The following is a 25,572-nucleotide window of genomic DNA, read 5'->3' as shown; positions in this document are numbered from 1 at the left end:
TGGTTATATCAGGAGTCTGCAACACCAGGGCTGCAGACCCATACTGGTCGCTGGCCTGTGAGGAACCAGCCACGCAGCGGGAGGTGAGCAGCAGGCCAGTGAGCATTCCCACCTGAGCTCCACCTCCTGTCAGATCATCCGCCATGTAAGATTCTCAGAGGAGCATGGACCCTGTTGTGAACTGCACATGCGAGGGATCTAGGTTGCTCGCTCCTTATGAGAATCGAACTCTAATGCCTGATGATTTGAGGTGTAACAGTTTCATCTGAAACCATCTCTACTGCACCCCACCCCACCCCACCCCACCCCTGGTCCATGGAAAAATTGTCTTCCACAAAACTGGCCACTGGTGCCAAAAAAGGTTGGGGACCACTGGGTTATATACAGAGTTTGAATAGGACCAACTTGTGGAGCAGTTAGCCATCTGGAGTTGTAGGTTTAATTGGAAGCAGAACTATCTTTGCCTTTGATGCCTTGAAGACAGCTGGTTTTTGTGTTGTTGTTGTTGTTGTTGTTTTTTGTTTTTGAGACAGAGTCTCACTCTCTTGCCCAGGCTGGAGTGCAGTGGTGGGATCTCAGTTCACTGCAACCTCTGCCTCCTGGATTCAGGCTGTTCTCCTGCCTCAGCCTCCCAAGTTAGCTGGGACTACAGGCGCATGCTACCGCGCCTAGCTAATTTTTGAATTTTTAGTAAAGACAGGGTTTCGCCTTGTTGTCCAACCTGGTCTCAAACCCGTGACCTCGAGTGATCCGCCCACCACTGCCTCCCAAAGTGCTGGGATTACAGGCGTAAGCCACCATGCCCAGACAGATTACTGTTATTTTAAAAGTCTTTTTTTGGCAACTGGCTAGTACCAATGTAAGTTACATTTGGATTCAGATAAAATCTTCAGAGCATTACAGTATATTTTTAAAAGACAGCTCTTCATGAAATCACATTTTTTATGTTTGTGTGTGTGTGTGTGTGTGTGTGTGTATACATATCCTATTTCTTTAATGCTGGGTATTTTCTCAGCTCTGTACTCAATTCTTTGTCCTGTAAGTAAAAATGTGATACACATCTTTAGTCACTTTGCTGCTTTTAAATTATTACCCTTTGAGCACTAATTTAATATAAAAAATGTTTTAGCTTTCGAAACAGACTTTTAGAGTTGCTTACAGTATAACATACCCTTTATCCCTTTGGAAAATTTCATCTTACGTATTTTAGTTACTGTTTCAATTTGTTGATTGAGTTATTTAGTCAAAAAATATGAATGTCTTTAGGGATGTTACTGTATTGTACGAGTTGTAACTTTAGAGTGCCACTAGCAACACATACATATGAACCAGTTTAATGGAAACATTACTGCTCTCATGGTAGTTTTAGGAAGTGTTTGGCTTGTTAAGTAGGGATGGTATTACGTGTTATTTTACTTACTACATATATTTGATTATCAAGAGATTAAGCAGTTTTCCACATCTTTATTACTGTTTCTATTTGTGACTTGTTTTAAAAATTAAAACAGTCTTAAATCTCATCTTGGACTTGTTACTCCTGCTCATTACTGCCAAGGCTTACTATAGTATTTACTAACTACAAGGAGTGTGATTGTTTTTATGTTAAGATTACTTAAGTTTCTTTGGACTAATTTTCTTCTCTACCTTGAGAAAAAAATGATTGGAATTTTTCAGAGGGGTTACGTTATTTCATACTGTCCTCCAAATGCTGGCATCTGAAATTTGAAGGTCTGCAGTGAAGATCAATTTATGGTAGTTATCTACTCTCTATTTGCTATTATAAAGCCAAAATAAATATATTAATTATGTCGTTTTAAGTATATTAGTATTTAACAAATTCTATTTTTCCTTAAATTTTATGTTAATAAGTTAACTGGCTGAAACAAACATACATGGCCAGTTAGAACACTGTCTAAAACTTCTTGATATAAGCAAGCATTTTAGTTGTCTTTGAAAGCTCACACAATAAATTACAACCTCTATGTCTACCCCCTTGAGCTTGCTTTTAAGAAAGTGATAAAAGTGATGCAAACTTTTTATTATCATTCTCAATAATTTTATTGTATAATTTGACTTTCATAGGATGCCTTTTCTAAATTTGTATGAAGTAAAAATAACTTTCAATCCAGTTATTTGAGAAGACAAAGCTGTATAACTGAATAGTGGTATAAATCCTATGTTTATTAAGAGTGCCCAAAGAGCTTAATAACTAATGAAAGTTTATCTTTTTTTTTTTTTGAGACAGAGTCTCACTCTGTCACCCAGGCTGTAGTGCAGTGGCGTGATCTTGGCTCACTGCAACCTTCACCTCCTGGGTTCAAGCAATTCTCCTGCCTCAGCCTCCCAAGTAGCTGGGACTACAGGCGCACGCTGCCACACCCACCTTATTTTTTGTATTTTAGTAGAGACGGGGTTTCATTGTGTTGCCCAGGTTGGTCGCAAACTCCTGAGCTCAGGCAGTCCACCCGCCTTAGCCTCCCAAAGTGTTGGGATTACAGGCTTGAGCCACTGCACCTGGCTGAAAGTTTATCTTAAAACTGAGGCCTACTTCAGATACTGAAGGTATTAAACATAAGACATGTGTGCATGTGCCTGGGTGTCTGTGTAGATGGCTTGGGGGTAGAAATAAAATCGAAAGCCACAGAAAAGACTATGGCTTTTTATTTAAAAAAAAAATCACTTTATTGAATCAACATTTTAATTTGTTGATATTCTTTTTTGAATTTACTTCATTTTATTTCTGCTCTGCATCTAATTCCTTATTTTGGGATAGCATATAGAGCATGAGTCAGCAAACTTTTTTTCTTTTTTGAGACAGCGGCTCACTCTGTCACCCAGCCTGGAGTACAGTGGCATGATCTCAGCTCATTGCAGCCTTGACCTCCAAGGCTTAAGCAATCCTGTCACCTCGCCTGGCTAATTTTTGTATTTTTTGTAGAGATGAGTTTCACCATGTTAGACTGTTTTTGAATGCCTGAGCTCAAGAAATCCACCGGTCTTGGCTTCCCAAAGTGCTGGGATTACAAGTGTGAGCCACCACACCTATCCTAAACTGTTTTTAAAAGAATTGTCACAACTATGACAACTCCTTGTGTTTGTGTGGTAAAGTGCAGCCATAGACAATATGCTAACAAGTGGAATGGCTGTGTTCATTAAAACCTTACTATGGACACTGATATTTGAATTTCGTATTGATTTTACTAATCACAAAGTAGTCTTCTTTTGATTTTTTTACCTTCTAATATTTAACATGGTAGTCACTGCTGCCCATCCCGTATAAAGTAACTTCCCTTGAGGAAGTTCAACCCTTCTAGTTACCCAACTGTCCAGGTAGTTTTTGAAGGTTTTGAATTAAAGAGCAGATGTTTCTCTGACTTTTCATAGATCAAGAAAAGTCAGGGATGAAAATTGTTAGCTCTGTACATATGCAAACATCTTAGCCATTTTTTGTTTTCAAAATTGTAATTGTGGTTAAAAAACACAAGACACGAAATTTACCGTCTTAGCCTTTTCTTTTCCTTTCCTGTCCTGTCCTGTCCTGTCCTTTCCTGTCCTTTTTTGAGATAGGGTCTCCCTCTGTCACCCAGGCTGGAGTGCAGTGGTGCAGCCTCCGCCTCCCGGGTTCACTTGCCTCAGCCTGTGGAGAAGTTTGGATTATAAGCATGTGCCACCATGCCTGCCTACATTTTAGCCATTTCTAAGTCAGTAGTGTTATGCGTATTCCTGTTGTTGTGCAACTAATCTCCAGAATGTTTTCATTTTGTCAAACTGTAACTTTACACCCATTAAACAACTTTCTAATTCCCCTCTGCCCCTAGGCCCCAGCAACCACTATTCTACTTTCTGTTTCTGTAAGTTTCACTACTCTAGATATCTCACACCATTGGAATCTTGTATTTGTCATTTTGTGTCTGACTTATTTCCCTCAACGTAATGTCTTCAAGGTTCATCCTTATTGTATGATGTTTCAGTGTTTCCTTCCTTTTTAAGACTGAGTAATATTCCATAGTATGTGTGTACCACATTTTGTTTATCCATTCATCTTTTGATTGGACATGGATTGCTTCCCACTTCTTGCATATTGTGAGTAGTGCTGCTATGAACATGGGTGTGCAGCTATTTCTTTGAGATCATGCTATTTTCTATCTAATTGTACCATTTTACATTCCTACTGACAGTACACAAGGGTTCCCATTTTTCCATAATCCTTGACAAGACTTTTTTTCAGTTTTTTGATGGTAGCCATTCTAGTAGGTATGAGGTGATATCTCATTGTATTTTTTTATTTACATTTTCCTAATAATTAGTGGTGTTGAGCATCTTTTTCTTTTTTTCTTGTTGCCCTTGCTGGAGTGCAGTGGCACAACCTTAGCTCACTGCAGCCTCCGCCTCCTGGGTTCAAGTGATTCTCCTGCCTCAGCCTCTGGAGTAGCTGGGATTACAGGTGCCCACCACCACACCTGGCTAGTTTTTTACATTTTTAGTAGAGATAGGGTTTCACCATGTTGGCCATGCTGGTCTCGAACTCCTGACCTCAGGTGATCCACCCTCCTCGGCTTCCCAAAGTGCTGGGATTACAGGCATGACCCACCGTGCCCGGCCATCTTTTTCTTTTTTAAGAGACAGGATCTTGTTACATTGCCCAGGCTGGCCCCAAACTCCTGAGCTCAAATGATCCTTCCACCTCAGCCTCCAGACACTATGCTAGCTCAATTAATATTTTTAATTGACAAATCATAATTGTATACATTTATGGGGTACAGTGCCATGTTTTGATATATGTATACATACACACACACACGCGCGCATGCGATGTGGAATGATTAAACCAAGCTAATGAACATATCTGCCACCTCCTTTAATTTTTCCAGCAAGACATTTGAAATGTATTCTCTTAGCTATTTTGAAATATGTGTAATACGTCATTAACTATAGTCACCCTGCTGTGCAATGGATCTCAAAAATTTATTTTTTCTTTCTAACTCAAACTTTGTATCCTTTGACCAACTTTTCCTCATTTCTCCCAGCCCCTGGTAACTGCTATTCTACTTTCTGCTTTTGTGAGTTCAAAGTTTTTAGTTTCTACATGTAAGTGAGATCATGTGTTATTTGTCTTTCTGTGCCTGGCTTATTTTACTTTGTCCTCTGAGTTCATCCATGTTGTTTCAAATGACAGGATTTCCTTCTTTTTTAAGGCTGAATAGGCCTGGCTCAGTGGCACATGCCTGTCCTGTAATCCTAGCACTTTGGGACGCTCAGGTGGAAGGATTGCTAGAGCTCCACCTCAAGCACCCCTTGAGGTGTGAGCTGTGATGGCACTACTGCTCTCCAACCTGGGTGACAGAGTAAGACCCTGTCTCAAAAAAAGAAAAAGCCAAATATTGCATTGTATATATACCACATTTTTTTCCCTATTCATCTGTTGATGGACATTTAGGTTGATTCTGTATCTTGGCTATTGTGAATAGTGATGCAGTGAACATGGGAGTGCAGATATCTCCTTGACATATTGATTTCAGTTTCTTTAGATATATAGAAATGGGATTGCTGGATGTGAGCATCTTTTCATTTCTTGGCCATTTATATTTCATCTCTGGAGAAATGTCTGTTCGCATTCTTTGCCCAATTGTTAGTCAAATTGTTAGCCAACTATATTTTAATAATACTTCCTTTTCTCTCTTGCAGTGTGTCACAAGTAAGAATAAATAAGAAATTAGCATAGTTTTTTTTTTTTTTTTGAGGCTAAGTCTCGCTCTGTCGCCCAGGCTGGAGTGCAGTGGCCGGATCTCAGCTCACTGCAAGCTCCGCCTCCCGGGTTTACACCATTCTCCTGCCTCAGCCTCCCGAGTAGCTGGGACTACAGGCGCCCGCCACCTCGCCCGGCTAGTTCTTTGTATTTTTTAGTAGAGACGGGGTTTCACCGTGCTAGCCAGGATGGTCTCGATCTCCTGACCTCGTGATCTGCCCGTCTCGACCTCCCAAAGTGCTGGGATTACAGGCGTGAGCCACCGCGCCTGGCCGAAATTAGCACAGTTTAATCCTTACTTACAAAGGTAATATATTGCAAGAATGAGGGGAACAGTAAGGGGAATTTCTGAATTGCTAAATGCCAGTCTAGTAGAGAAGCTGACCGTTCCATAATTGTTTTTAAAGTACATGAACAGCAATCTGAGAAGATGAAATATATATATAATGTGACTAAAAAAGATAGGGGATTGATTTTTATGTGTCATATAGAATTAATCACACCTTGCCTATGTATTATAGTCGAATTGTTAAGCAGATGAGTTTAGAGAACTGTTACGGTGCATGGCATTTAGGTTTACATGGTGAGTAAGAAAAAAACTTGAAATGATTTTGGCTGGGCATGTAACAATGAATTTTATGAATAAAAAAATCAGCCAGGTATGGTGGTGCATCTCTGTAGTCTCCAGCTACTTGGGAGAAGGTAGGAGGATTGCTTGAGCTGGAGATTGAGGCTGCAGTAAGCTGCGATCATGCCACTGCACTCCAGCCTGGGTGACAGCCTGACGCCATCACAGTGTATATGAAACATAAATTTTATGTTTAAACTTGGGTCCCATCCCCCAGATACCTCATTATGTACACGCAAATAAAAAAAAAAAAAAAATCAGAAGTCTAAAACATGTTGCTGCCAGGCATTTTGGATAAGGGTTACTCAACCTGTATTCATCATTGTTCATAGTTAGACACTATGAACTATCAGTGTCTAAGCCAGAAAACAACCATTCCCTTTTCTTTTTTAAAAAAAAGCTTATTTTATTTTATTTTAATTTAGATAGGGTCTCACTCTGTCTCCCAGACTGAAGTGCAGTGGTGCCATCTCAGCTCACTACAACCTCTGCCTCCTGGGTTCAGGCGGTTCTCGTGCCTCAGCCTTCTGAATAGCTGGGATTACAGGCACCCGCCACCACGCCTGGCTAATTTTTTGTATTTTTAGTAGAGACAGGGTTTCCCCATGTTGGCCAGGCTGGTCTGGAACTCCTGACCTCAAGTGATCCACCTGCCTTGGCCTCCCAAAGTGCTGAGATTACAGACATGAGCCTGCGCCTGAATTCAATCTGTCACCAAATCTTGTTTTTTGTTTCTTTTTTTTAGTAGAGACAGAGTTTCCCCATGTTGGCCAGGCTGGTCTGGAACTCCTGACCTCAAGTGATCCACCCGCCTCGGCCTCCCAAAGTGCTGAGATTACAGACATGAGCCTGCGCCTGAATTCAGTCTGTCACCAAATCTTGTTTTTTGTCTCTTAGATATTTTTCTGATCTGTCACTGCTCTAGTTTAGGCTCCTGTTTTCTCTTAACCTGGATGGCTGCCTAACATGTCTCCGTGTATCCCCTCTGGAATCTACTGTTAGGCAAAAAAGCAGAAGCTATAGTACTTTACAAGTAACTGTGTTTAATTTTCAACTTGACTAAAGTAGCTCAGCTTGTATCCCTTTTATTTTTATTATTATGTAGTTTTACATATTGAACTCCAAGAAATTGTAGTTCCTTCGTTTTTAAATAAGATCTGTAAGAGGAGTTTAATCCATATTTAGAGTTGTGTTAATCTTCACACCAGTAAGTTAGACATTTATTCTCATTTTACAAATAAAGAAATGGTTCCTGAGAGTTAACTGTGTGGTGGAGTTGAGATTTAGATTTAGTGTTTTGTTTTGTTTTTTGAGACAGTGTCTCACTTTGTTCCCTAGGCTGGAATGCAGTGGTGTGTTCATAGCTCACTGCAGCCTTGATCTCTGGGCTCAAGCGATCCTCCCGCCTCAATCTTTCTAGTAGTTGGGATCACCACACCCAGCTAATTTTTTGATGTTTTGTTGAGATGAGGTCTTACTATGTGGCCCAAGCTGATCTTGAACTCGGAAGCCGTAGCACCTGGCTGACAGCCATCAGTATTAAACACAAAAGTTTAAGTGTCCCTTTTAGGCTTTTAATTATCTTAGAAAACAGCTATTTGTAAAGAAATTGAAAGAACTTTTACTGAAATACCACTATGCTGTATTATTAGAGTATTAACATTAACATGCAATGAACTTACACAAATATGTAAGTTTATAATTTATCTGAAGCTTGTGTTGGGGTGGGTAAGTGTAACTTTATGAGTTTCTGGATATATGACTACTGTTGATATGGTTTAGCTGTGTCCCCATCCAAATCTCATCTTGAATTGTTGTTCCCATAATCTCCATGTTTTGTGGCAGAGACCCAGTGGGAAGTGACTGCATCGTGGGGGCACTTTCCCGCATGCCGAGTCTCTTCCCGATAGTGAGTTCTCATAAGATGTAATGGTTTATTATAAGTGTGTGGCATTTCTCCTGCTTGCACTCATGCTCTCTCCTGCTGCCCTATGAAGAGGTGCCTTTGGCCATGATTGTAAGTTTCCTGAGGTTTGCTCAGCCACGAAGAACTGTGAGTCAATTAAACCTCTTTTCTTTATAATTACCCAGTCTCAGGTATTTCTTTATAGCAGTGTGAGAACGGACTGTAATATAATGGTAAAGAAAACTAAACCCAAACTGAGAATTGGATGGATGGAGATTTTATGTAAGATCTTTCATTTAGCAATATGTCAGGTAGGGATAAATATATCATGTGATGAACTTTCAGGATTTTGTACAAATTTTCGTAATTGTAAATGTAAAAACATCTTTGAATGCCAGGGGCTACCACTGTATAAAATGTAATCTCAATTGTTGAACAACAACAACAAAAAAAAGGTATGTGGAAAAAAAGACTGGAAAATAAGCCAAAATGTTGACATTGGTTATCTTTGGGTAGTAAGAATATGAGTTGGATTTTTTTGGCTCTAATTTTTTGCATTTTTCCATTTTTCTTTACCATGCGTTCATGACTAAGGGTAAAAAGGAAAAGAAGTGAAATTGCTTCTTTCCTGACAGTTTTTTAGGAAAATATCCTTTTGTTCATAAGGCATATAAATTGTCTTGGGGAAGAAATGTGAAGAAATATGAAGTCAGAAATATTATAATTGAAAGAAGTCTTGGTATAAGTCAGTATTTTTAAGTGACTGTTTGCTGGAAAACTGTGGTGTTAATCTGAGGCCAACCAGGCATATAACTTTAGGACTTTGCACCTGCCACTCTGTTTTGGCAACTTTTAGAGTAATACAAAAAAGACATGAGAATGATGTGACCCACAATTTATTTGAATCACTAAATACTGTCCAAAAATGGCAGTTACAGTAATTTGTGAGGACACTAGGAAATCTGATTATATCGTAGGCCATTTTGGTCATTGAGTATTAGGTTGAACCATATGAACCTATTTTATAGATTAAAAATGGTTGAGTGTCTGTAACTTCCTGCGATTTAACCTGTTAAAAATAGTACTTTTTCATTCTTCATTCAAATTTGATTTACTTAGCTTGTATTATGTATGTGTAATATATATAATACATATATACATATATAGATTGATACAGATCTGTATATATACAGAGATATATAGGTATCTTATCTAAATGTATAGGTGAGTGTGTCCATTAAGGTTGCAGATAAAAGAAATTATTATTAGAATCTTAAAATTTTGATTTTGGGTTGATTTAGTCGTTGGAAATATGTCTTTCTAGAGGACTATTATGACCTTAATGTGGATTATGTGCTAATTTATGTATCTGGATCCCAAAGTTGGCATTCCCTGGAGTCTGATAGCACATTAGAGTTGGGAGTGATGGTTAAAGATTGTTTTAATTTTCATCAAGCAGGATAACTTGTGTTAAACACGTCTATATGGACGTGTAGAGCAGGTAGGAGCCCTGTCCCACGTAGGCTACCCTGTTTTATTGGAAATCTGGTGGATAAAATTTAATTTTTTTTCTTCCTTATTTGAAGGTTTAGGCTAGGCGAGTAGAAAGTGAGTAAATTGGAATGCTAATATGTTCCTTCTGTTGCTTTCTCTTCTCATGTAATTTACTTTGCATACATTTTTGGTCAAGTTGCTTATTTTTCCAGGACTTAATAAGTAAAAACCATCTAGGCTGTATGGTCCAGGAACCTGCCAAAACTTTACATGTATTATCTCATTGAACTCACCTTATGAATTAACCCTGTGTCCTGCCTGTGAACAACACTGTGATGGACATAGTTATTACCAAGATTTTTTTTTCCCCCCAAGACAGAGTCTTGCTCTGTTGCCCAGGTTGGAGTGCAGTGGTACGATCTCGGCTCACTGCAACCTCCCTCTCCTGGGTTCAAGCAATTCTCCTACCTCAGCCTCCTGACTAGCTGAGGGTACAGGCACATGCCACCCCACCCAGCTAATTTTTCTATTTCTAGTGGAGATGGGGTTTCACCGTGTTGGCCAGGCTGATCTTGAACCCCTGACCTTGTGGTCTGCCTGCCTCAGCCTCCCAAAGTGCTGGGATTACAGGCATGATCCACTGTATCCAGCCATTATTACCAAGATTTTATAACAACAGGGTCACTACGTGGCAAAGCTGGGATTTGAACTCAGACAGTCTGGCCACAGAGCCCATGTTCTTAATGTTACAGCTGGCTATATTGTTACAATAAATGTCCACAGAAATCCATTTTAGGAATCTTACAAGGATACAGTAAAAATGATGTTGATGAAATAATAGGTTGAAATAACTGCATGAATATTTAGAATATTTAGAATTTTACCCATGTATGTTATGTTGTATGTTATGTTATGTTATGTTATGTTATGTTATATTATTTAGTAGCCTATCTATAGCCCAGGCTGGAGTGTGGTGGTGGCGTCTCACAGCTCACTGCAGCCTCTACCTCCTGGGCTCAAGTGATCTTCCCACCTCAGCCTGGGACTAGAGGTGTGGACTACCATGCCCAGATAATTTTTTAAATTTTTTGTAGAGATGGGGTCTCTTCAGGTTGCCCAGACTGGTCTCGAACTCCTGGGCACAAAGGACCTGCCTGCCTTGGCCTTCAAAGTGCTGGGATTACAGGTGTGAGATACCACTCCTGGCCCCTTGTTGATTTTCATTCATTGTTTTCAGTTGTGTTTTGATATGTAGCTAGTATTCAACTTGGACTTCTTACAAAAAGTACTTGCAGCCTCCTTTCTGGTCAGAGATTTACTTACCTGCTGTAGAGGGACTTTAAGAAAGAAAAACTGTTCTGTGGCCCTTCTTTCACCCTATATTATTGGGATAGAAGAATAGGCCAAGAAGGAGTACTGTGGAGCAGTAAATCATCACTGTCCTTTTTAAGGTTCATAACAATTGGTTACCTCTCAGGAGTGGGATTTTAGGAGACAAGGAAGTATTGGGACTTTTTACTTTTATATTTTTGTATTTATTTCAGCAAGCACCTATTACTTAGTAATGGGGGAAAGGCATGAAACCAAAAAAGAGTCTTGAGTACTTAGGTTAGAGACAAGATACCAGTTTACTTTCTGGTAGTGAGGAGAGGGTAATCACCAGCTCAAGTTTTATCAGATTCCTGTTTTGGAGTTTTCTTAGAGAACATTCCTTCTTATCGCAGGATCAAGTACATGCTCTTTTTTTCTCTGTGTCTTTGTCTGTCTCTGATATGGACACGTGCACACACACATACACACACACCCATACTCTTCCTCTGGACCCTTCTTTTGGGACAGAGATGCTTAACTGAGTGGATATAAACTGTAACAAAAGGCAGTATAACTTAACCTTTCAGTGTCTCAATTTCTCTTTTTAAAATCAGGACTATATGTTAATGTAGAAATGCAGTCTAGTATAAAATACATCTATATGTGAGTATGTGTATATGCATTTGTATGTATGTGTATATACAGTGTGAGAGAGATTGATTTTAAAAATAGCAGATTGCTACAAGTTTGAGTCTAGAGGAAGAGGAACTTGGTTAGTTGTGTTACTGCTATATTAGCATAAAGAAATTAGGCATGGAAGTATATGTCATCCTATTATACTTACCGGGAACTTCTAACCCCAGGAAGAAAGCTGGAAGGGGACTTATTGCATTATGTATGCTAATATGTATTGAGCACTTACATTTTAGCAAACATATATGTTCACGTTTACTGAATGCTTTCTAAGTGACAGATTTAGTTCAAAACCATATAAACTTATTTTATTTTAACAACTCTATAAGGAATGTACTTTATTATCTCATTTTCTATATTAAGGAAGCTAAAATAGAGAGAGGTTAAAGAACTTGACCAAACTTTACACAGCTTATCGACCTATGTACGTTTTTGATGAAAGAAAAATTAGTTATCAGAGATTATTTTTTATTAGAGTAAAATTGAAATTTAAATTGTTTTCATTTTTTAAGGTCATGGCAGTAGAGAGAAGCAGAAACCCTATGCTTTACCTCTGATGTAAGCCATATCTTCTTATGTGAATTATTTGGTCTCAGAGTATTTGAATTATTTGCTGTAAGGGTTGCAACAAAAGTATTTAAAAAGACCAAGTATATTAAAAAGATTAGGTGAAGCATTACTCTGACTTGGGATGATTCTAGATGAGACCTGTCTTCTCTACCACAGGCTTATATAATTGAACATGTAGACCTAGATTCAAGGACCTGGCATTCTATACTTACTGTTGTCAGACATTTGAGTGAAATCTTTGGGAAGTGTATGTGTTTATATGTGTATGTGCAATACATATGTATCTATATATGTAGATAGATGGATAGGTAATGTGACTCAGAAACAGATAAATAGTTTAGTGAATAAAGTATAGAACAGACCCATGTTTATGGAATGTGATAACCAGAGAGTATTTTAAATCAGTGGGAAAAGGTTGAATTAGTGAGAAATTGAGACATTTTCCTTTGGAAAAAATTCTAGATGTATTATATATCTGTATATAATTCTAAATGGATTAATGTTCTAAATGTTAATATCTCAAATCATTAGAAAAAGTAGGAAATGTGTTTATTGAATACATGTGAGAGAGGGGTTAGAAAAAGAAATTGGGCTGCTTTTGTAATAGCTCATTTAACTAACATGTTCATTTAACTGCCAAAAAATTAGAGTATTTGGTTTTAAAGTAGGGAATCAAACTGGAATAAACAATAGAATGTAGTATGGCCAACAAAAATTATAGCTAAGTTCTTTAAATATGTGATACAAAATATTGTCAATGAAAATAGGTATGTTCTATTTATTAACCATGTTAAAATGGATGTTTCAAGACAAGATTCAGAAGTAATTCCAGTGTTATACAATACAGACTTCTTGAATTCTGTTTCTTTCTTTTTTTTTTTTTTTTGAGATGGAGTCTCACTCTGTTGCCCAGGCTGGAGTGCAGTGACAAGATCTCAGCTCACTGCAACCTCCACCCCCCTGGGTTCAAGTGATTCTCACGCCTTAGCCTCCCGAGTAGCTGGGATCACAGGTGCGCACCACCATGCCTGGCTAATTTTTGTATTTTTTAGTAGAATTGGGATTTCACTGTGTTGACCAGGCTGGTCTTGATCTCCTGACCTCAGGTGATCCGCTCACCTCAGCCTCCCAAAGTGCTGGGATTACAGGTGTGAGCCACTGTGCCCAGCCCAGACTTTTGAATTCTTTTGCTTCCTATACTTTCGAGTGCATTAAAAAAACCAATGAAAAGGAATTATTTAAGTGGAATGTTTTATCTTGGAGAAATAATTTCTTTATCATAGTGTTTATTTTTGATAAAAGAACCTCTGCCTTATCTAGTATAATATGGAAACTATTAATATAAGAAAAGCTTTAACTGTTCTGTATAAATCAGCTTATCAGGTATAATATGAAAAGTAGCAGTTAAAATCTGGAATGAATTAAAATGCTTTTAGACTTCAGGAAGTTTTAAATTTAAAACTAAGGTCATGGCTCAGCGGCAATTAAATCTACTATTAGAAGGCTTTTAGTGAAAAAACTCTTTTTTACCTTTTTGGTAACTGGTATTAACCTTTTAAAAACCTGCGTTCTAGGCATTTGATTTTGTTATGACTGTCATCAAGCAAGATGAAGACTTAAGGCAACTAAAAAATTATATAATGAAAAAATGATTCCTTGTCATAAATACAGGTGATATAACTATCATATAAAGTGATGTTGACTAACCAGAACTAGTAATATGTTCTAATATATCACCCGTGAATCCTTGGGAGCACATACTTCTACAGTAACCAACATTTATTGAGTTTATAAGTATGTGTGTTAAAGACACAGGGAGAGAGAGAAAACGTGTTTATTAAAATGAAACATGACAAACGAATGGGTCAGATTGTGTTCTTTGTGTTCCCTAAAATTTTTCTTCATTATATTGAATGTGGTTGATCTCTAATTTGGGTAGTGACATCCCTTGTTATATGTTTTATGTGATGTTTTGGATTTACATTTGTAAATTTTGGGAAACAGTTCAGTAAGAAGAGTAGCATAATTAAAAGGTGGTTGTGTTTTGAAATGGGATAGTCTTTAAGAATGGTATGATCTTTATAGTGGCTTTTGTAATTTCTTTTTCAAAAGTATAAACGTTTATTGTAATAAAGAATTTGATGGATTATAGTGAAATTAGTTTTTTTCCCCAGAAAATTTCTCTCTTGAGGACAGAATTTTTGGTTAAGGGTCAAAAATGACAGTTTGAGTCCATAAAAATTTGAAATCTTTGAAATGTGTTTTCTAGAACAGAAGTAAGTAAATTACCTGTTTTTACATGACTAAAAACATCAAAAAAAATAATTCTTTCAGGTGATGGGTGCACCAGAATCTCAGAAATCACCACTAAAGAACTTATTCATGTAACTAGTCACTACTTGTTCCCCCAAAACCTATTGAAATAAAAAATAAGTAATTCTTTGTGACATGTGAAATTTGAATTTCATTGTCTATTCATTTAAATAAAGTGTTACTGGAACACAGCTGGTTTTGCTTTATAATGGCAGAACTGAGGAGTTTTGATAGAAACTGTATATGGCATTCTCATTACTTCAAGCTACTGTTTGGTGTACCACAAATTTCAGTGCTGCCATTGTCACTTGACAGTGTTTTGAGTGCCACGTCTGTGACCAGATTGGAATTTTTAATTTTATTTATTTATTACCACTGTGTATCCATCTTGTCAAAACAAGGAAAGAAAAGAAAAATATAGACTTTGAGTGGCATGCTTTTAAGGCACATTGGAGTGTGGGTTATTTTGTTACTGAATTTAATAGCAAAACATTGCTCTTATTATGAAGTGACACTAGAGCTGCAGTAGAAGAATACAATATACCTTAATCGTATACTACACTATGTCCAACTCAGGAAAGCAATAGAAAAATTACAAAACTTAAAAATGGAGTATCTCATCACAGCATAATTTCTTCATAAAAATGAAAATGAGGCTACCTCCAAAATAAGTTTCCAAGTGACTTGTTTGCCAAGCAAGGAAAGCCATTTACTGATGTTGAGTTAATTAATTTGTATTTTATTGAAGCAGTCAAAAAAATTACATCCATAGAAAATAAACTTGTTTTAGGCTGTTAGCTTTTTGGCAAGAACAGTTGATTTAAGAGTTGAGGACATTTGAAGCAGCATCACTAGTCAATTAAAAAACAAGGCAAATGATTTGGAGTGGTTTTTCTTGGCTCTTGATGAGCCGGCAGATGTTATTGATACAATTCAGTTGTTCTTTATTCAAGGAGTCAGTGCCAAGTTTGAAGTGGCAGAAAAGTTGGCCTCTGAATAGTCTGTGCAGAACAACTAGAGGCAAGAATATTTTCAAAGCTGAGAAAACACTAAGTACAATCTGAAGTGGAATCTGCTAGGATGTGCTGCAACTGATGGTGATAAAATACATACGGATCAGAGAAAGGCTTAGTTGGACTAATTTACAAAGCTTGTAAAACTGAGGAGTTCATAGTTTATGGTTATTCATTGTTATTCATTGGCAGATACTTTGCAGAAAATATTTCCATCTATCCATGTGTGTTACTGAATCAGTATTGTCAATTGTGAAGTCAGTTTGCTCTTTTGGACTTAACTAGCATCAGCTGCATGAATTTTGTTAGAGGACGAATATCCTGACTGGCTTAGAAGTGGTAAAGTATTTTTTTCGCAATTGTTTGAGCTAAAGGCTGAGATTGAAATTTTTTTGAACAAAGAGAACTGCCCTCAACTGCTATTAAATACTAATTAATTTTGGAAATCAGCTTTTTCTGAAGATTGGGTAATGTTTTTAAAATGAATTTAACCTGAGATTTCAAGGCAAAATAGTGCTTATATGTGAAAGACTGTGGTAAGGTCATTTCAGTGGCAACTGATATTCAAATCGCAAATAATTTCAGGCTGCTTTATATACTTCTCAAGCCGTCAAAGAAGTTAGATCGTCATTCCTACATGAATATGAGTGGACGCATTTTCTAATCTCAAACTATAGTTCCCACAGCATTTTTCAGAAGTTGACGCAAATGCACAGAAAGTTCCGTATTTCAAAAATTTGTTTAATTTTGCAGTGGAGAAACTTTCTACCTAACCTTCAGTTGGAAGTAGTTAATCAGCACTTTGGTGACATACTGAAAAGCAAATATCAGATGAAGAACCAATAGATAACTGCCTTCCCGGTAATGAATATGCTCAATTAAAATCATGATTGTGGGTTAATATCAATATTTGGCAATATCTGTTTCTGTTAAAAGACATTTTCAAAGACAAATACATACAATCTCATTACAGATCAATTTTTTTTTTAAAGAAAAAGTGCTCTCATTCTGCACCCAGGCTGGAGTACAGTGGCACAATCATGACTCACTGCAAACCTGTAAGTCCCAGGCCCAAGTGCTCCTCCTACCTCAGCCTTCTGAGTAGCTGGGACCATAGGTACATACCACCACACCTTAGGTTTTTTTTTTATTTTTTTATTTTTGTAGAGACAGGGTCTCCCTATGTTGCACAGGCTGGTCTTGAACTCTTGGGCTCAAACAATCCACCTGTCTTGGCCTCCCAAAGTGTTGTGATTACAGATGTGAGCCACTGCGTTTAGCCCTACAGATCAATATTAACAGATGAGGCCAGGCGTCGTGGCTCATGCCTGTAATCCCAGCACTTTAGAAGGCACAGATGGGCTGATCACTTGAGATTAGGAGTTCAAAAACAGCCTGGCCAACATGTTGAAACCCCGTTTCTACTAAAAAAAAAAAAATACGAAAATTAGCCAGGTGTAGTGGCTTGTGTCTGTAATCCCAGCAACTTGGGAGGCTGAGGTGGGAGAATCTCTTCAACCCGGGTGGCGGAGGTTGCAGTGAGCCTAGATTGTGCCACTGCACTCCAGGCTGGGCAACAGAGCAAGACTCCGTCTCAAAACAAAATTTAACAGATGAGTATTTGTAATAGATTTTGATGATAGGAAACTCCAATTAAGTGAGGTTATTTGTTGAGGTGCTGTCTTCTCAAAAAGAATTTCCTTCTTTTCATTAGCAGACTTTTATTTTAAAAAAAAATTGTGTGTGTGTGTGTGTGTGTGTGTGTATTTATTTATTTTGTCATACATGGTCTTCTCTTGTCACCCAGGCTGGAGTGAAGTTGTGTGATCTCGGCTCACTGAAACCTCTACCTCCCGGGTTCAAGTGATTCTTGTGCCTCAGCCTCCTAAGTAACTAGGATTACAGGCACCCGCCACCACACCCGGCTGATTTTTGTATTTTTAGTAGAGGTGGGTTTTCACCGTTTTGGCCAGGCTGGTCTTGAACTCCTGACCTCAAGTGATCCACCCTCAGCCTCCCAACGTGCTGAGATTATAGATGTGAGCCACTGCACCTGGCCTATTAAAAAATATTATACTCATTGTTGTATCTTGAATTGTGTCAATAAAAAGTTTGTAGAAATTGTTTCTGTATCCAGCCTGGGTGACAGAGTGTCTCAAAAAAAAAAATTGTTTCTGTCTTATTGTGTAAGTATCTATATGATTTTGCCTATTGGCCTGCAGAGACTAAAATATTTGTGTCTGGGCCCTTTACAGAAAAAGTTACAGATCTGTGTTCTACAGAAGTACTTCTGTAACATGAATGTATGTAGTAATTACTGGGGATCTTGTTAAGATGCAGATTCTGGTTTGGTTGGTTTCTGGAGGAACCCATGATTTTGCATTTCTTAATAAGCATTTTGATGATACAGTTGCTGCTGGCTCATGCACTGTAGTTTGAGTAGCAAAGCTCTACTGTTTAGGATTAGCATTTGCTGAGCACCTATTATGTGCCAGGAATTACACCAGGGGCTCTTGCGTATATTGCCTCTTTAAAATACCTTATTAGGGCTGGGCATGGTGGCTCACGCCTGTAATCCCAGCACTTTGGGAGGCTGAGGTGGGCAGATCACGAGGTCAAGAGATTGAGACCAGTCTGGCCAACATGGTGCATCCTGGCCAACATGGTGAAACCCCGTCTTTACTGAAAATACAAAAATTAGCTGGGCGTGGTGGTGCGCACCTGTAGTCCCAGTCACTCAGGAGGCTGAGGCAGGAGAATCGTTTGAACCCAGGGGGCGGAGGTTGCAGTGAGCCGAGATCGCGCCACTACACTCCAGCCTGGTGACAGAGTGAGACTCCGTCTAAAAAAGAAAAACAAAAAACAAAAAACAAGAAAAAACTAATTAGAAGATGTTAAGAATTAAGGAAAGATTGTGCTTTTAAGAGTTTTTGGTTAGAAACCCATTGATGCTTGGGTGCATAATTTCCTGTAAGACTTCATGGAAGAGGGTTGAGGTCCTAGAGGAAGCTATACATCTGAGAAAAACAGTAGGAAACAAAATATATTATTATTTACTGATCCAGATCAAAAGCAGGGCCTGATGCCCTCATCTTCCATGGTAAATTTCAGTGTGCCATCAACCAGTTATCAAGTCAAAGAGTAGGCATAGTATATAGCACATACATACTTTATAAATATTTTCTTCCAATCTGTTGTTTGCCTTTTCATTTTGTAACCATGTTCTTTTGAACTAGCACCATTTTAAATTTTTGACGAAGTCCAATTTATTGAATTAAGAACTTGTAATTATTGTTTGAGACAGGTTCTTGCTGTGTCACCCAGCCTGGAGTGCAGTGGCGCAATCTTGGCTCACTGCAGCCTCGACCTCCTTGGCTCAAGCAGTCCTCCCACCTCAGCTCCTTAGTAGCTAGAACTACAGATGCACACTGCCACACCCAGCCAATTTTTGTATTTTTTGTAGAGATGCGGTTTTGCCATGTTGCGCAGGCTGATCTTGAACTCCTGGACTCAAGTGATTCTCTTGCCTTGGCCTCCCAAAGTGCTAGGATTACAGGCTGGGTGCAACACACCCAGCCTGTAATTATTATTTTTTTTGAATTGTGGCAAAATGTAAAATTTACCATGTTAACTAGTTTTAAATGTAAAGTTCAGTGGTATTAAGTACATTCACATTGTTGTGCTACCATCACCACTCTTCATCTGTAGAAATTTTCCGTCTTCCCCAGCTGAAACTCTGTACCCATTAAATACTAACTTCCCATTCCACCACACCCACCAGCCCCTGGCAACCACCTTTTGTGACTGACTTATTTTACTTAGCATAATGTCTTCAGAGTTCTCCTGTTGTAGCGTGCCCCCACATTTTCTTCATTTTTCCGGCTGAATAATATTCCATTGTATGTAGATACCACCTTTTGTTTATCCATTCATCTGTTGATAGCCACTTGGATTGCTTCTACCTTTAGGCTAATGTGAATAGTGCTGCTGTAAACACGTTTGTACAAATACCTGTTTTAGCCATTGCTTTTGCTTGTATTGGTTATATACTCAGAAGTGAAATTGCCGGATCTCATGGTAATTCAGTGTTTCATTTTTTGAGGAACTGCTATACTGTTTTGCACAGTGGCTACACCATTTTATGTTCTCAGCAGCAATGCACAAGGATTCCAATTTCTCCACATCCTCGCTAGCACTTGTATATTTGGGTTTTAGTTTTTGATAACAGCCATCCTAATGGATATGAAGTGGTATCTCACTGTGATTTTGATTTGCATTTCCCTCATGATTAATGTTGACCATTTTTTCATCTGCTTATTGGTCGTTTGCACACCTTCTTTGGAAAAATTTCTATTCCAGTCTTTTGTCCATTTTTTGGTTGGGTTTTTTATTACTGAATTGTAGAAGTTCTTTATATATTCTGGGTATCAATCCTTTGTCAGATACGTAATTTTCAGATTTCCATTCTGTGGGTTGCCATCTCACTCTGTTGATTATGCCCTTTAGGCGCAAAAGTTTTTAATTTTGATTAAGTCCAACTTACCCATTTTTATTCCTTCCTTCCTCCCTCCCTCCCTCCCTTCCTGTCACCCAGGCTGGAGTGCAGTGGTGCGACCTTGGTTCACTGCAGCCTTTGCCTCCCAGGTTCAAGCGAGTCTTGCCTCAGCCTCCTGAGTAACTGAGATTACAGGCACACACCACCATGCTCGGCTAATTTTTTTGTATTTTTAGTAGAGATGGGGTTTCGCCATGTTGGCCAGGCTGGTCTTGAACTGCTGACCTCAAGTGATCTGCTGGCCTTGGCCTCCCAAAATGCTGGGATTTCAGGCATGAGCCTCTGCACTTGGCCCTATTTTTTCTTTAGTTGCCTGTGCTTTTGGTGCTAGGTCAAAGAAACCAGTGCTAAATTGAATGCCACAAAGCTTTCTCCATATGTTTTCTTCTAAGAGTTAGAAAGTTTTAGGTCTTATATTCAGGCATTTGATCCATTTTGAATTAATTTTTGTATATGGTTAAAGTAAGGATCCAACTCAGTTTGTTTGCTTGTGGATATCCAGTTTTCCCTGCACCATTTGTTGAAAAAACTGATCTTTCCCCACTGAATGGTGTTGGTGTTCTTACTGAAAATCATTTCACGTGAGGGTTTGTTTTCTGGTCTCCCTGTTTTATCCCATTGATCTATGTATGTATGTCTGTCTGTCTTTATGCCAGTTCCATATTCTTATTTTTTAAATGTGATTTAATGTTTTCAAAATAGTCCTGTGCCAGGGAAGGATTGATAGTTTTTTATAAAGCAAAACTTCAGTAGATTGTAAGTTTCAGTGCCAAGCTTAAGACTTGACAGACCTGGCATATAATAGGTGTTTGATTTGAGAATCATGTTTGAAGCCAAAGGAGGTCTGAAAAGAAAACAGAAGGCCATGGGGAATATTTGCAGTTAAGAGAGAACAAGAAGGTGATGAGGGGAACAGGTGTAGCTGAATTATGAAAACTAGAACTGTTTATGTTTTTGCTTTGGTTTTTCCTCTCAATAAAGGAATAATATACAGTTTCTGATGTAATAGCAAGAAGAGAAAAAATGGAAGCATTGATGATACTAAGGATGATGTGGTTATAAACCAGTTTAAGGGAAGAATTAAATGATAGCACAATAAAATTGAAGCTATGGTAGACTTCTAAAAAGACATAAGTGAGGGCAGAAGGAGACAAAGAGTGAGCAGATGCCAGAGAGGTAGGGTACTTGTGAATACAAGATTTCTTAGCTGTCAAGAAGGAATGAGGTCAAAAGCAAGTGTTAAAGGCTTTAGCTTTTTAGAGGGATTTACTTCTTTTTTTGAGCTAGAGGAAGTAGACAGGGGAAGGTATATTTTCAGGTACAGGGATCCAAATAAGCATGAAAGAGTGGCCACCATCCATCTAGTCCTTTGTCCAGGTGAGGATAAAAAGTAAGAAAGGCAATTTCAAAAGATAAGATCTATAGGAATAGTTGTTAACCTTTAGGAGAGGAATGTCAGGATGTGTGGAAGGGGGCTAGTATAGTTCAAAAATGTTCCCCAAGTCATTCCGAATTCTGGCAATATCCTTACCTGCTCTCTTTGAGAGCCATTCATTTATGTCGCTTCTAGGGTTTTTATCAGAATTAGCAGACTTAGATAAAGTAATTTTTAAGAATTTGTTTGAACTTCATCTAGAATTTGGAGTGCTTTAGTCTGCGTAATAACAGTAACATCAGGGTGTTAAATTTTTCCCCTTAATTTTCAAGGTGGTTGTTTAATAAGTGTTACTTCAGTCGTCTGTATGTATGATGAACGTGTCTGTGTTTCATTTACCTGATGGAAACCTAAAACTATCAACCATACAAAAAATCTTAAGGATTGTGACAATAATAAAACAGTTCTTTATAGTTTAAAATGTAGTTATATAAGATATACATAAAATAATTAAGTGATAATGTCACATAGTTACAATTCTGGGTATGCTTAGAATAGGGAGGTTACTTTAGGAGAGTAGTATTTTTTAAACTATGGACCCATAGTCCATTATTGGTTTATGAAATCAATTTAATTGCTATTTACTACTGTCACCCCACCCTTTTTTAAATGGACTGGAATAGACTAGAAAATAGTTGTTGTACAGGACTCTTACTACTGCATTGCAGTAAGATTAGGTATTCTGTGAAACTTTTAAATATATGAATGTTTGTAACTGTGTATGAATTAGATGGAAAATACATTTCTTTCTGTGAGTTGCAGCCAAAAGTGTTGGAAATCCATTGTAGGATGTTTTGATAAGTTGATGTGTGCATTTAAAAATAAAGTCTCCCAATTTCATCTGCTTGTAGCATTCCTAAATTTTTAACGTCTTAACTAATCACATATATATATATATATTTGTGTAAGTATAAAGTATACACACATACATATATATGTGTACATATATATATATATTTTTTCTTAATAGGTGCAATGGATGAGCTTCATAGTCTGGATCCAAGAAGGCAAGAGTTATTGGAAGCTAGATTTACTGGAGTTGCAAGTGGGAGCACTGGGAGTACGGGCAGTTGCAGTGTTGGAGCTAAAGTGAGCAAAATTTTCATCTTTATTTGACAGTCTTTGTATTAAATGGTCTAAAATAGTATGTAAAGGATTCCTGCATATGTGCTTAACAGCAAATGTAACTTTTATAATGTATAGAATAAGATCAGTGTTCATAAACCTGTTTTGAATATAGTATACCATATTTCAGGGGCATTAGGCATTATGTTATAATACAGCATAATATGTTTCAGGGATAAAAAGGAGATCGGAAGATTGTACTTCCGGTCTCCCACAGTGTACTTCCTTACCCTACCTGCTCTTATTATCCATGGTACTATCTGTACATCTAATCCACTGTTTCTAATTGCTGCATAAAACTTTAATAGCGTATATCTTTTAGGCCAGGAGTCCTCAACCCTGGGCTGAGGACCAGTACTAGTCCTGTTAGGAACCTGGCCGCACAGCAGGAGGTGAGCGGCAGGAGAGTGAGCAGTACTGCCTGAGCTCCACCTCCTGTTAGATTTGGTGGTGTTAGGTTCTCATAGGAGCATGAACTCTGTTGTGAGTTGCGCACATGCGAGGGATCCAGGTTGTGCACTCCTTATGAGAATCTAATGCCTGATCTGAGGTGGAATAATTTCATCTCTAAACCATTCCCCACCCCACCCCACCCCCCATTTTTCTTTGAAAAATTGTCTTCCACGAAATTGATCCTGGGTGCCAAAAAGGTTCGGTATCTTTGTGTTCAGCCTTTCAGTGATAGACCCAGATTGTCTGCCTCAAACTGTGATGAGTTTTCATGTACTTGGGCTCTTACGGACCTTTGTGACCATTTATTTAGAATGTATTCCCAAGAGCACAATTGCTAGATCATAGGATATGTATAGACTAAAATTGGATAAATAGAAGGTTGCTGTTCAGAACAGTTGTACTAATCTGCATTTTCAGCGGAGTGCATGAGTATTTCTGTATTTCCATATCGCAGAAACACTTGACACCATCCACATTCCTCATCATTTAAGTATAAAATATCTTTCTGTTTTACTTGTACCATCAATTATTTTGAGAATTTTTTCTTCTTCTTCTTTTCTTTTTTTTTGAGGGAGTCTCACTCTGTCGCCCAGGCTGGAGTGCAGTGTCACGATCTCATCTCACTGCAACCTCCGCCTCCCAGGTTCAAGTGATTCTCCTGCCTCAGCCTCCCAGATAGCTGGGATTACAGGTGCCCACCCCCACGCCTAGCTAATTTTTAGTAGAGATGGGGTTTCACCATGCTGGCCAGGCTGGTCTTGAACTCCTGACCTCAGGTGATCCCCACTCACCTCGGCCTCCCAAAGTGCTGGCCTTACAGGTGTGAGCCACCACGCTCGGCCTATTTTGAGTATTTCTTTGTATGCTTGTTAACTTGTTGGGAGTCTTAGAAATTATGTTAATTCTTTGTCTGTTTTTATATTAATATTACTTTCTTTTTTGAACTGATTTTCCCATGTTCCATGTATATTCTACATGTTGATTTCTTGTTGACTTCATGCATCATAAGTAACTTCTCCCACTTTGTCATATGTCTCTTACTTTGTTCATGGTCTCTGTTGAACTGGAGTTGTGTGAATTCATAGCACATTGAACTTTCTAAATTTGTTGTAATCAGTCTCACCAATTTTTTGCCTTACGGTTTATACCTCTGAAGTTTTGACTAACCCTTGGTATTTAACAAAAATAAACATCACCATTAACCATTTGGGTCAAATGGACCTTTTTGTATTTTTATATTTATAAGTTATTTTACTACTAATTTATAGATACAGGAATAAAAGTATTATGAAAAACAACTTTATTAGATATTTTAATAAGAATTACATTGCACACCTCTTTGTGTCAAGTAAATTTTGGCTCACAAACATAAAAGATGAAAGAATACTGTGATACGTCCTTTGAGCATAATGAGGTGGTCCAGAATATGGTTGCAGAATATTATATGATGCAGTCCTTATTGTGTTTTCTTTTTTTCCTTATAAATATATTGTTCAATTCATTGATTCTTGAATTTGAGAAAATTCGTCTAGGTTTATGTTATCTGATTATCTGGGATTTTACAAATAGTATCACCACCATCAGCTTCAGAGTCTAGACATGCTACTGTTGGTGTTTATTTTCTGATTCATCTAATAATTGTAAGATGTATTCCTCTGTCATTTTCTTCTCTTAGCCATCGTGGGTGGAAAGTAAAAATTTTTGAATTCTTTGGTGGAGTCAGTGAAAGCCAAGATTAGACTACAAAGATGGTATTCTAGTCTTTCAAAAATATTCTTAAAAGATGAAGCAAGGTGAAAGACGATGCAGTACTTGAAAGATAATGGAAGGCAAGAAGAAAATTGAAAGATGATTTATTTTACTATTGCACCATCCTTGTAGGTTATTAAATCTGTATTTTTCTGTTGTTTCCATAACAAACGAAGTAAACTTAGGTGTTTAAAACAACATAAATTTATTATAGTTTTGTAGGTTAGAAGTCTATTACTAGTTTTATGGGCTAAAATCAAGGTGTTTATAGGGCTGTAATCCTTTGTGGAGGCTCAAGGGGAGTATCAGTTTCCTTGCCTTTTTTAGTTTCTTCTTTTTTTTTCCCCTCTGAGACAGGGTCTGGCTCTATCACTCAGGCTGGAGTGCAGTGGGGTGATCTCGGCTCACTGCACCTTCTGCCTCCCAGGGTCAGGTGATTCTCCCACCTTAGCCTCCCCAGTAGCTGGCACTACAGGTATGTGCCACCATGCCCAGCTAATTTTTGTATTTTTAGTAGTGAAGAGGTTTCACCTTGTTGCCCAGGCTGGTCTTGAACACCTGGGCTCAGGTGATTTGCCCAC

The 25,572-nt window shown here is 38.1% G+C and overlaps 2 protein-coding genes across 2 annotated transcripts in view; both read left to right on the top strand.

The window, feature by feature from the left end:
- TLK1 (tousled like kinase 1) overlaps nt 1–25,572 on the top strand; it is a 166,186-nt gene that overhangs the window by 20,054 nt on the left and 120,560 nt on the right. Inside the window, exon 2 of the mRNA XM_007965328.3 lies at nt 22,635–22,753. Within this exon, the coding sequence (XP_007963519.2) occupies nt 22,635–22,753 (119 nt within the window). The remainder of the gene's footprint in view (nt 1–22,634; nt 22,754–25,572) is intronic.
- On the top strand, nt 8,206–17,574 carry LOC140712631 (uncharacterized). Its single transcript, XM_073020238.1, is given in 4 exon segments — nt 8,206–8,283; nt 16,496–16,822; nt 16,825–16,959; nt 16,961–17,574. Coding segments are annotated over 4 exon segments (588 nt in total). The 3' UTR covers nt 17,009–17,574.

Source organism: Chlorocebus sabaeus, chromosome 10 (genome assembly GCF_047675955.1).
Source record: "Chlorocebus sabaeus isolate Y175 chromosome 10, mChlSab1.0.hap1, whole genome shotgun sequence".
NCBI lineage: Eukaryota > Metazoa > Chordata > Mammalia > Primates > Cercopithecidae > Chlorocebus > Chlorocebus sabaeus.
The sequence above is the reverse complement of the archived record's forward strand: the minus strand, read 5'-3'. Positions and strand labels throughout refer to the sequence as shown.